We start from the raw sequence: 11,399 nt of genomic DNA on the forward strand, positions 1-11,399 counted from the left end.
GCGAACTGTTGGCTTTTACGTGGTTTCCCTGAGCAGTTACTAAATCTGTCCCAGAGGGATGACTAACTGAGGCAGAGACAGAATCCATTCAGGAGGCAGCTTGTGTTAGCAATGCCGGAAGAAATAAAATAGATGTGAGCTTTTAAATGTTAGGAAGGAGTGTGGAATCCAACGGGAGGGAGGCTGCAGGCATTCCTAGTAGCTAGGAAAGCCCAGAGCACTTACGTGCTCTCAGCAGCATCACCATGAAACTGCAGAACACCTCCACGAAGGGAGGGCTGCACCCCAGGGGAGTCCTCACCTGCACTCCTTTCATCCATGCACAGTGCCCGTTGTGCAGAGATACGAATTGCATGTGGCCAACAGTGGCTGATGGATAGCCCTCATTTTGCCCTCTTTCCTTCTGTCTGTGGGCCAGAGGAGCCCAAGCAGGAGCTCAGATAAATGCTCTCGGCGTTGGCTGACAGCCCTGACTTGAGAGCTGATGATTTCTCATTGCATTAATCACTCTAGCAAAATTTAATAGTCAGACCAGGAAACACCCATCAGCTATTTCCAGACTGAGAGTGACTTAATTACCCTTTAATTTAAGAGCCCAGGAAAGCAGCCAACTTCTTTAAAAACTTTAAAACAATTCAATCCCATCTATGAATCGCATCCTGCCCTTCTCCCTGCCAGCTCATTGCTGTTAACTTAATAGAGGCTGAGTCCCACCCAGAGCTGTTGGAGCAGCAGGAACAGCCCTTGTGCTGTGGTGAGGGGTCTCCTATCCCCCAGGTCCCAACCCTTAAGATCTCCCATACCCAGCACAGAGCACGGTCAGGGCAGCCAGGGCTGTGGCAGCTGGCAAAGGGAAAAAAGTTTGAAACGAGTAATGAAGTTTGCTTTTCCCTAAGCAGCAGTGACCAATTCTCGGCTGCATGGAATAGCTTAATAAGGTCACTCCTTAATCACCATCCCCTGGAGGTAACTCAGTCTCTCCTTCATCAATCACTTTTTGAGTGTGGAGGGCGATTTATGTGGAAATAACCCAATACAGCATTTAATTGATTTACCCACTGTGCCAAGTGAGAGCGCAGACGCTCTTGGGAAAACTGCTGCCCCAGGGACGTGTGGTCCCTTCACTCTGATGGGCAGTGGTGGAGCTGCTGTGACACAGACAACCAGCTTCCCAAGTGGGTCACTTCCATCTTTTAATAAAATACACCATATGCATCCCATGCATAGATAGAAAATTAAATTACATGCTCTTTTAATGATTTGCATAATGCTTTTTTCGTTATTACATGTCATTCAGTCTTCCTATTTTAGTACATTTTGCTACTGGAATATTTATGGAGAGAAGGGGAAATTCCTTCCTTTGTTCAAGTAACAGTGGAGTGGGAGCCGGACCGGGGCAGATAATGCTGGAAGACACGGACGTGAGCACCAACACCCTGCTCCCACCCATGCAGAGGGGCTGTGTCTGCACCAACTCCATCTTCTCTTCCCCGAGGTCAGCAGTCCCTGTGGCAGAGCCATTCCCACCCACCGCCGTGCCCTGAAAGCCATCTGCGTGGCTCTGGGCTGGTCGGGTGGCTGCAGGGTGCACGTTGCTGAGGGAATTGATGCTGTGCTGAGGTGTGCGCAGCCAGGTGGGGAGCCAGATGGGATGGGGGTGCCCCAATGCCTGGCTGTGAGGGGTCAGGCAGGAGCTGGTGAGGAGCAGTGCAAGGTTCCCTCTGCAGGAATGTGCAGGGGGTCACGGCAAGGCTGCTCCCTCCTGCAGAAGGGCTGCAGCCCCATCTCCTCTTGCACCAGGAGTCAGGGGCACACGGACACAGCAGAGGCAGCTGCTCTGTGTCCAGCAGTGTTCCCCATGCCCCGGCAGCCCTCGGCAGGCTCTGTGCTGCGTGGGCTCTGGGTGCCAGCATCTGCAGCAGCCGCTCCTCTGGAGGGAATGTGGGAGCCCCATGGACAGGGATGGGGACACCTGCAATGCGAGGAGGGCCATGGCCAGCCAGTCCTGCTGCAGAGTGGGTCCCACAACCAGGCACCACCGTTCCTCCTGGGCTCATTCTGCACCGACCCGGACCCCCTGTCCTTTGCACAGGACTCAGGGAGCAGGGAGGGCACCGGGTGTGAGGCTGCGGCGGTCGGGGCTGCCCCTCCCCAGGGAGCTCTCGCTCAGCACCTCTGAGTCCTGCTCACTCTCCACCTCCTCGGGCTGCTTCTTCTCACTGTTCCTCACGGCGGCCTCCAGTGCCTTTTGCTTGCGGTAGAAGTGGGAGAACTTGTTGAAGATGATGGTGATGGGCAGTGCCACAACCAGGATGCCGCCCAGGATGCAGCCTGAGGCGGCCAGCTTCCCCGCCACAGTGACGGGCACCACGTCACCATACCCCACCGTGGTCATGCTGACTGTGCCCCACCACCAGCATGCCGGGATGGTGTCAAAGCCAACATCCTCCTCCTTCTCTGCGGTGTAGGCTATGCCGGAGAAGACAGACACCCCCACAGCCAGGTAGAGCAGCAGAATCCCCACCTCCCGGTAGCTGTGCTGGAAGGCAAAGCAGAGTACAGTGAGTGAAAATGAACACATGTAGGGCATTGAGTTCTGCCACTCTGCGGTCCCAAATCCTGTATGTAGCATCACCCAGCACCTGCCTGCCTATAGGCAAGAAAGGTGCGTCCCTGCAGGGCTGAACATCCCCTGGGCTGGGCCCAGGACCCATTTCCATGGGGCCCTGGGGAACATCTGAGCTCGCAGATGGGGACTCAGGGTGGTGGCAGTGGGACGTAGGAGTGCACAGGGTGGGATCCAGAGGCAGCACACAGGTTTGAGCCCGGGAATGTGGGCAGTGAAGCTGGAACAGGGCTGGGGCAGAGCAGGAGCGCTGCAGTTCGCTCCCTTTCTGGGCGTCACAAGTGGATTTCTTGGCTCTTTTTGCCTGCTTATCTGCTGCCTTGCTCTTCATCTTTTAGGGAAAAGGAATCAGAGTTCTAAAGGTATGTTATTTGCAAAAGCCCCACAGCAGCTCTGGGGCTGCTCCCAGGGAAGGACAAAGAGCACCGAGCTTCACAGACATGTCAGGTTGCTGAGAAAAATGCTCTGGGCTGGAGCTCAGCAGCGTGCCTGCAGGTCCCAGCCAAATAACCCCATGAATCTTTAAAGAGCATCAGTTACGGCCCTGGGATGTGTTGGAGGACAGAGGTGAGGGGAAGGCAGGCTATTTTCCCCTGCAGCGGAAGAAAAATGAAGCAAAGAGCCTGGATTGAACCCAGGCAGAGGTACCAGCATGGTGACCAAGCCCATAGTGACACATGTCCCATCTAGGTGACGCAGATCCCCTCTGAGATGTGCAGATCCAGCTCAGCCACCTTCATGTCCAGGCCACCAAAGGGACATATGACAACCCACATGTTTCCCTGGAGCCCAGACTGCCCAGTGCCAGTGGCACCAACCCTGCACCTGGTGCACAGCAGGGAGGGGGACGGGGATGGCTCCTGTCAAATTCAATAGACACTGGATCAAACCCCAGGTGGTCTGAAGACCACTCAGAGCTTATGCACAAATGGCAGCAATCTCTCTGCTGGCACTTTGGTGGCAGTGAACAGTTCCTCGCTGTGCCAGAGCCATCGCTCCCTGGCTGTGAGCAGGCTTTGTTCCTCTGCTGCTGCTTTATGCAGTAAGAACTAAATTATGATTAACACCATGTCATTTTCGTGCCCAGTGAGTCCCAGCACCAAGCTGCTGCATCAGCTCTGTCTGTGTCCACCCTGGCTGCAGCTGGCTTGGGGTCCCTGAGAAATGGCACTCCACCACATCACTGTGGGGTTGGTGGGCAGAGCTGAACAGTGCTGCTCCTGCACCTTGGTGACGTGCAGGTGGGCTGGGCAGCCCCGCTGCAGCCTCATTGCACTTATGTGGAGTGCAGAGAGGGCTCAGCCTTTCCTGCATGTGCAATTTTATTTAAATTCTGTAAGCAGTTTTATGTGTGGTTTTCACTTGCTAATTGCTCTTCTGAAGTGAGTTGTCAGATACAAATATGCTGCAGGCATCTGCGTTGCAAACAACGCTCCCAGGACCTCATTCTCCTCCCCAGCCCTATTCAGGGGCTGCTTCTCCCCATGGCTCCAGCCCTTGCTCCCATGCCTGCCAGTGGCAGAATGCCCTGTGCCATTGGTGCCCCATCGTGAGTCCCAGCTGGCTGCTTTTGATCTGTGCTCCCCGTGCACAGCTCGAGCCTGTGCTGCTCTGCTTGGCCCTCTTCAAGGGCTGGCTTCAGGGTTTGTCTTGGAGTGATCACCAAGAAGGAGAGAAAATCAAAGTCTGGGTTTAATTAGCCTCTGTATCTAGCTGGAGTTCCTTTGTGAGTGCAGGGAGGGAAAGGGGCAGCTTCACCCTCCGTTGGTACATCAGCTCAGAGGGAATGGATGAGGAAGGGGCAGTGGGGACAGCAGAGACCAGACAAGGTGCCTGAGCTGCAGTGATGGAGGTGCAGTGACAGGTGGTGTGGGGCTCAGTGCCTTCATGCTTCATCTTTTATCACAAGAGGGCATGACATGGGAGATGAGGGCCCTGTCTCGCCAGACCTGCATGAGTGCTGCCTTCCAGCGTGCCAGCACCCTGCTCCTACACTGGCCCTCTGCAAGCCTTGGCTCTGTGTAGAAGGAGGATTCACTCAGTGTCCTTCCCTCACAGCTGGGAGATGGCCAGCTTACCTTCAGAGTGGCTCCCAGCGACCGCAGCCCGGTGGAGTGCCGCGCCAGCTTCAGCACGCGGAAGATGCGCATCAGCCGGAAGACCTGCACCACCTTGCCCAGGTTGCCCAGCTCCGAGTCGCTGCCCGCCGTCACGTCCACCAGCAGCGTGAAGTAGAAGGGCAGCACCGAGACGATGTCAATGAGGTTGAGCGGGTGCTTGAAGAACTTCTTGGGGTTGGGGGAGAGCAGGAGGCGGGAGGACACCTCGAAGGTGAACCAGGAGATGCAGAAGTACTCCAGTTTGTGCAGGACGGGCTCGTCGAGCACGGCGCCGCTCTCGTCCACCCGCTGGTACTCAGGCATGCTGTGGATGCACATGGTGGCGATGGACACCAGCACCACGCTGATGGACACAAAACTGAACAGCTTGCTGGGGATGGAGTAGCCGGGGTTCTCCATGGTGAGCCAGAGCCGCTTGCGCGCCGTGCCGCAGCGCAGCGTGCTGTAGCGCAGCAGCTCGTGGTTGATGTCTGAGATCTCATCGGGCGACGTGTCCACGCTGCTCACCTCGCTCTCCTCATCCCAGGTGTGGTGCCGGCCCTCCAGCTTGCGCTCGTGGTAGCGGTAGCTGCAGCACGAGTCCAGGAAGAACTCGTTGATGCCCCAGTACTCGATCTCCTGGCAGAAGGAGAAGACGCACAGCTCGTCCATCACGTGCAGCTTGCCCGTCTGGTAGAAGTGCAGCACGTAGAGGAAGAAGCCGGGGTTGCGATCAAAGTAGAACTCCCGCGCGCTCACATCGTAGTCATCGCAGAGCTGCAGGATGGACTCCTCCGAGTCACAGGACAGCAGGCGGCCCAGGCGCGTGTCAGGGAACTTGGAGAGAGCGCTGGGGCTCAGCCGCCGCCGCAGCCCTCCCACGTTGATGTTGATAAGGTCCTCCTCGAAGGCGGCACCCCAGTACGTTAAGGTCTTGTTGACCATGATCGGCAGAGCGGGAAGCCCTCCACCTGCAGGGGAGATGCAGAGGGGTGGGATGGGGGGGGTGCAGGGAGTGGGGAATGGGATGTGGCTCTGGGCTTCGTTCTTTGGTGCTGCTGGGGGAAACGAGTGGGGAATTTCCACGGCAGAAGTGCCAACACAACGCACCTGCCTGCTGTGTTTGTACGTGTCTGTCCTGCCGTGTGAAATATTACCATTTATTTTTATAGTGCTGAAACATAACAGGGACGTGACTCAGAATCACTGATGGCCCTGAAATAAGAACCTGTCTGTCGGGAGGGATCAAAATGTGAAGTTCTGATTTCAGTGTTCTGACATTTTGTAGGTTTTGGGGAGCCCTGCTTTTTTGCACAGCAGCAATGCCATTTGCCACAGAGAGGCAGATCCCCAATGGACAGCAGCATCCCCACACCCTGAAGTACATTTACCCATCCTGACCTGAGGTTTAAATCAAGAAGATAAATGCTGCTTGCCATCCAAGTCACCTTGAGAACAGATGCCACTCACCTTATGTGCTCAAGTGCTGCTGTTTGCAGGTGATGGAGCTGGCAGAGTGCAGCCCCACAGACCTGACACGGGGTTTGCTCTCAGTCTCCACAACCACATTTCCCTCAGTACATCTGCTGCTTTGGGCGGCCTCTGGGGGTTCCTCTGTGACTGAACGTGGAGCTCAGAGCAGAGCAGGTGAGAGGAAGTAGCAGAGCCCTAAAGAACGGCCCCCGATGGGGTGGGATGGGGCTGAGCGCAGCTGAGGGTGCAGCACGAGGTTCTCCAGTGGAGATTCTCCTGTCCAATGTTTGTTTCTGCACAGAGCAAATGATTTCTGCGCACATCTCGCTTTCATCTAGGAATCTAAGGCAGCAATTAGGAGTTCTCTAACTTAGTGGTGAGGAGCTGAGCTGAGCCTCAGGGCTGGGTTTGGACCCAGTGCTGCATGATCTCCCTGTTGGATCACCAACACCTCATGGTGTCTGCAGGGCTCTGTGCTGCAAAAGGATGGGGAAGGTCGGGTGTGTTTCTTTGCAAAGGCACAACGGGCAGAGAATACAAATGCGTCTGTCTGGAGTAATGTGAATTTGCAAATTTCCCTTTTAGTTACGCTGCTGTCTATATAAATGATGGAACAGATTAAGCCAGTTTCTTCCTGCTACACTTGGAAATACACAGTAAGCTGTTTTAAGGAGCAACTATTGGAATTGCATGAGCCCAGCATGAATTGGGGCATTCACTTGAATACGTACCTTGTAGAGAAGAAATGTCTCTAATACGTCCATTTATGACAGCAAAAATTAAGTATAAAAGCAGATTGAGTCTATCTGTGAGAAATGCTAGAGGAGTTTCCCTTGACAACGTGTTGGTTTTTTTTTTTCTGAAAGGCTTTCCAGTGGAAGTTCTGTACACATATTCCAACTGGCAGAGGGGACCCAGGGGGGCGGGAAGAGAGATGCTCATAGATTTACAAAGGAGGATGTGGTGAGCGCAGGGAGTACTGCACGAGGGGGTTTCCCAAACAGGTACAATGGATTTAGATTAACAGTCCAAATAAAAAGCCCTGTACTCACCGCTCAGCACGGCTTCCCAGCGGCGTGTCTCAGAGGAGCCATTGGGAACACAGAGTGGAGGAAAACCTTCAGCCCCAGCTGCAGCCCAGCCCTATGCACCCCTTTGCCCCAGGTGTGCTGGCAGTGGGGTGCCCATGGGGCAGGGCTGGGGGCACTGTGGGGCTGAGATCCTGTTCTCAGCACCGGGGACAGCTTGGGCAACACTGGGGAGGCACTGCTTTACCCATCATGGAGAAGTGCCCCATACCTGTCACTGTCACTGAGCATCCCCGTGCCTGCTGAGCGGAGGATGCTCGGCAGCATGCCTGTCCTTGGCTGGTTTGCCTGGGGGACACGGGGAGGGGAGAGCATGGAAGGGGTATTCCCACGGCTGGGAAACACAAAGAGTGAGCTCCTGCTGCACGCTGAGAGGCCACCGAAGTGCCCAGGGATGGGAGGCAGATGGAGGGGGGATTCCCTGCCTTCTCTGGGGTGAGGGGCTATCAACCGCTCCGGTGTCTGCTCAGAGCTGGCAGCCCAGCGCTGCTGCAGACGATGCGCTGCCCTGTGCCAACTCCACTCCCTGGTTTTGGGCAGCAGGCACACAGATCTTGGGTGTGAAACCCGGGCCCCTGAGCTTCCTGGGGGGAGGGAAGTGAAGAGAAAGCCCTTCGGTGTGAGGGGCTCCCCTACCGCCGCCTGCAGAGGGACCGGGAGAGGTATTCCCGATCTCCGGCTCCCAGCAGCAACGCAGAATGAGGACGCCGGCACAACCCGCTCACCCACCGCTCCCTTCCCCGCTCACCCCGGGATGCCGGAGCCCCGGCGTGCCGCTCCCCGCAGCTCCCCGGGATGCGGCTGCCCGGTCCCCGCTGCTCCCTGCATTGCCGATCTCCCGCTCCCCGCGATGCCGCACCCGCAGCCGAAGCCCGGCCCGGCTCCGCTCTCACCTGCCCTCGGTGCCGCCCCCGCCGCAACGTGCGCGCCCGGCGCGGAGCCCTGCGGAGCCCTGCGGGGCCGGCGGCAGCTCCGCGGGGCCGGGGGGGCCGCTCCGCCGCCCCCCGTCCTTCCCCTACAGCGGGGTGCCGCCCTCCGGCCCCGCCCGCCCGAGCTGCTGTGCTCCGAGCGGGGGAAAAGATGGAGGGGGGCTCTGGGGAATTCCACCCCTGTACCCCTGGGAAAGCTGGAGACGGGCGTGAGCTGGTTCTGCACGCCGGGGGGAACCCGATTTTTGGCAAAACCGGCTTGCTAATTGGAACAGCTCCGGAGTGAGCGGGCAGTTTCTCCCTGAGAGATGCACAGGGACAGGGACAGGGCTGGCAGCGGGACAGAATGGGAGCCGTGGCCAAGGATAAGTACCCCATCCCATGTCCTTACCTGCTCAAAGTGCTCAGAGCAAGCTGTTGAGGTGGGCAAGGACCTCCAAATCAGCGTGCCCCTCCGCGCCTTGCAGGCGTTGAGCCTCAGCCTTCCTGGGATCCCATCACACCATCCGGCTCCATCCTCCTCCTTGCCACGAGGCTCGTGTGGGGCACCAGGGCAGCCCCCCCAGGCTGAGACACCCCTGGCGCTGGGCTCCCCGCTGTCTCCGTGTCGGAGGTGGGCAAACGGGGTGAGCCCCGGGCATGGCACACGCTGCACTCAGATCACTGGGCCATCTGTGGGCACTCCGGCACGGCAGGGCGAGCACCCGAACTGCCCCAGGAGCCAGCTGGCAGGGCGGGGAGATGGCAGGGTGGTGAGCTGAGCCCTCGGCCGGGCGCCGGTTGGGGCCGCGTGGCCATGTCTCATCGCAGCCGTGTTGGAGCAGCACAAGGCGAAGCTTCACACCGCGTCCATCCTTTCAGCTTGCAGCACTCTGCAGGCCTTCAGCTCTCTCTGGGTGTGCACGGAGCCGTGCAGGATCTGCTCTGTGGGGAGAGCATCCTTCCCCTCGCCGTGTGCCCGCCTCCCGTGGCCGTGCCAGCGCCGTCCCTGCGCCAGGCAGCGCTGCGGGGCCGTCAGCGGGCTGCCATGTGCGTGATGTGTCAGGCTGTGTGCGCCCAGCGCTTGTTTACATGGGAAGGAGGCGACGGAGGGAGGGAGGGGAGGAAGAGGAGACTTTGAGGGACGCCTGGGAAAAAAAAAAAAATCGGAAAAAATACCCAAGTGAGGAAAATTCTTCTGTTCTGTGACACGAAGCAAGAAGCGCTCATTTTGATGGCAATTAGGGATGGCTGAGCTGCGAGATGAACGCCGCCACTGGCTGCTTGCACGCTGCTCCCTGCCTGGCTGCAGGGAGATACTGTGGGATGATGCTGTGGGGCGATGCCGTGGAGTCTTTGGAGCGCCATTCCCATGCATCTGCTCTGCCACCAGGGGGAATTGGTTTTCCCCTTCTGTTCTTCTGGGAGAGAGCACTGCCCTCGGGAAGTTGTGGGCTCACCGTGGGACGTGCTCAGCGCACACCCTGGGCAGCCTACACATACTGCCAATACTCCTCCACAGCCCTATTTGTGCTGTGCCACTGGGAAGACCCAGACCTGTCTCCCTGTATGGCTGTGCCAGCAGCAGGGAAAAGGCATTGGGCAGCCCTGCATGCCCCTGCACTCTGCTCCCAGCCTGGGACTGCTCACCTCCTGACCTCTCCTGGTTTGGTTCTGGCATCGCTGCCATCCCTCCAGCTTTGCTGCAGCACAAGGGGCAGGTGCACTGTCCTCCATTGCACAAACCCTGCTGCAGAAGGACCGGTTCTCCCATCAGCCAGCTCCAATCTCCTAACACCCAGAAGCTGGGGTGGAATGGAAGGACTCCCGTTTCCAGGCTGTTTCCCAGCACAGGGCCGTGCTCACAGCACCATCGGTGTGACCACGCCACGGGATGCAGCTCCCACGGCCCCAGCGACCAGCATTGCTCCTGAGCTAACTCACAGTGATGTGCGCAGGGAAACGTGAAGAAATCAGGTCAGCTGGAAACGCCATCCCCTCCTTCACGTCTCGCCTCCTGCCTCTCTCAAAGGTGGCCCTCCTCCCGCTGCTGCCGGGGGGGTTTGTCCATAACCGTTCGGCGATGCTCCACGCGGGGCCAAGGGACGCAGCCATGTGCCACGCTCTGTGCTGCACAGTGAGTGGAGCCAGCAGCCATCTCTGTGCTGCAGTGACTCATCCCATGTCAGCTCTGCTCCTTTCTTCCTCCTGCTCTTTTTTTTTTGGTTGTTGTTGTTGTTATTTAATAGCTGACGTAGCAAAAAATTAAAATATAGGGGGGAAATATAAATGGGTACAGTGTGTTAGCAGAGCTGCTTTAATTAAAAGGGATTTACTGTCTTCAATACACCTGGAGGATGCTCACCACCTCCAACCTCACCTTCCAGCATCTCTGCACCTGGTGCTGCACCCAGGACACATCCCTGCACTGTGCTGCTCCATCTCTTGCTTCCATCACCATCACCACACCGAGGGCAGCCTTCACTTGTTGCTTGTCTTTCACAGCCCAGGGACTGCGTTCGCTGCCAGATCCAGGCATAAAGAGGTGATGCATCTCCCTGATCTCCAGAGGTCTGGAGTGATGGTAGAAGCGTTGTGACCCAGGGTGATCCCTGCTGCTGCAGTTTGGCACCCGTGCCTCTCACTCTGCAGCTGGAAGGACCCTCCTGATGGCATTTCAGAAGAACCATTCCTCTACTTTCAGAGGCTGTACTGAGCCAGGAGATGACTCCGTCAGCCCTGAGCTGGCTGTGCTCACTGCATCTCTGGGGCTGCTCCTGGCTGCTGTGCCAGCTGCCCACGCTCATTAGCAACGTGAGTCGCAGCAGCTCCCAAAGCAGAAAGGTACCAGCAGGCATCGGCCCATTGCCTGCGTTTGGTGTCTGCCCATGTGGGCTCTGTGTGTGCTAGGACCACGCTCTGCTTTCGCCCTGATGGACGTGGAGCCATGCCTCATGAATCATGCATGAAGCTGTATTTAGTGTAATGATTTCTGACATCCAGAGCCTGGGCACTGCGGTTCGGGACCGCAGAGAACTCCAGAAATGAGGTGACGTCCATCCCATGCGGAGTGGGAGCACTCAGAGCGATGGGGGTGAGTGGAGCAGCCGCTCCTCCTTCGGAGGGAATCACAGGTTGCTTCCTAATTAGCCAAATGTGCAAAAGCTAAATATTGACAGAGCTTTGCGGTTTCCTGTGTCTCGCA

The 11,399-nt window shown here is 57.4% G+C and overlaps 1 protein-coding gene across 2 annotated transcripts; it reads right to left on the reverse strand.

The window, feature by feature from the left end:
* Positions 1–1,222: 1,222 nt before the first annotated feature.
* Positions 1,223–9,245, reverse strand: KCNS1 (potassium voltage-gated channel modifier subfamily S member 1). 2 transcript variants are annotated; one of them, XM_048963051.1, is made up of 3 exons: positions 8,607–9,245; positions 4,705–5,696; positions 1,223–2,539 (listed from the first exon to the last, which is right to left on the reverse strand). In XM_048963051.1, the coding sequence occupies exons 2-3, from the start codon at positions 5,668–5,670 to the stop codon at positions 2,096–2,098; spliced, it is 1,410 nt and encodes a 469-aa protein (XP_048819008.1). In that variant the 5' UTR covers positions 5,671–5,696; positions 8,607–9,245; the 3' UTR covers positions 1,223–2,095. The 2 variants fall into 2 exon arrangements, with proteins under 2 accessions (XP_048819008.1, XP_048819009.1); XM_048963052.1 differs by lacking the exon at positions 8,607–9,245 and adding an exon at positions 8,180–8,245.
* Between the last annotated feature and the right edge of the window lie 2,154 nt (positions 9,246–11,399).

The sequence above is a fragment of the Lagopus muta genome, chromosome 16 (assembly GCF_023343835.1).
Source record: "Lagopus muta isolate bLagMut1 chromosome 16, bLagMut1 primary, whole genome shotgun sequence".
In the NCBI taxonomy this organism is placed as follows: Eukaryota; Metazoa; Chordata; class Aves; order Galliformes; family Phasianidae; genus Lagopus; species Lagopus muta.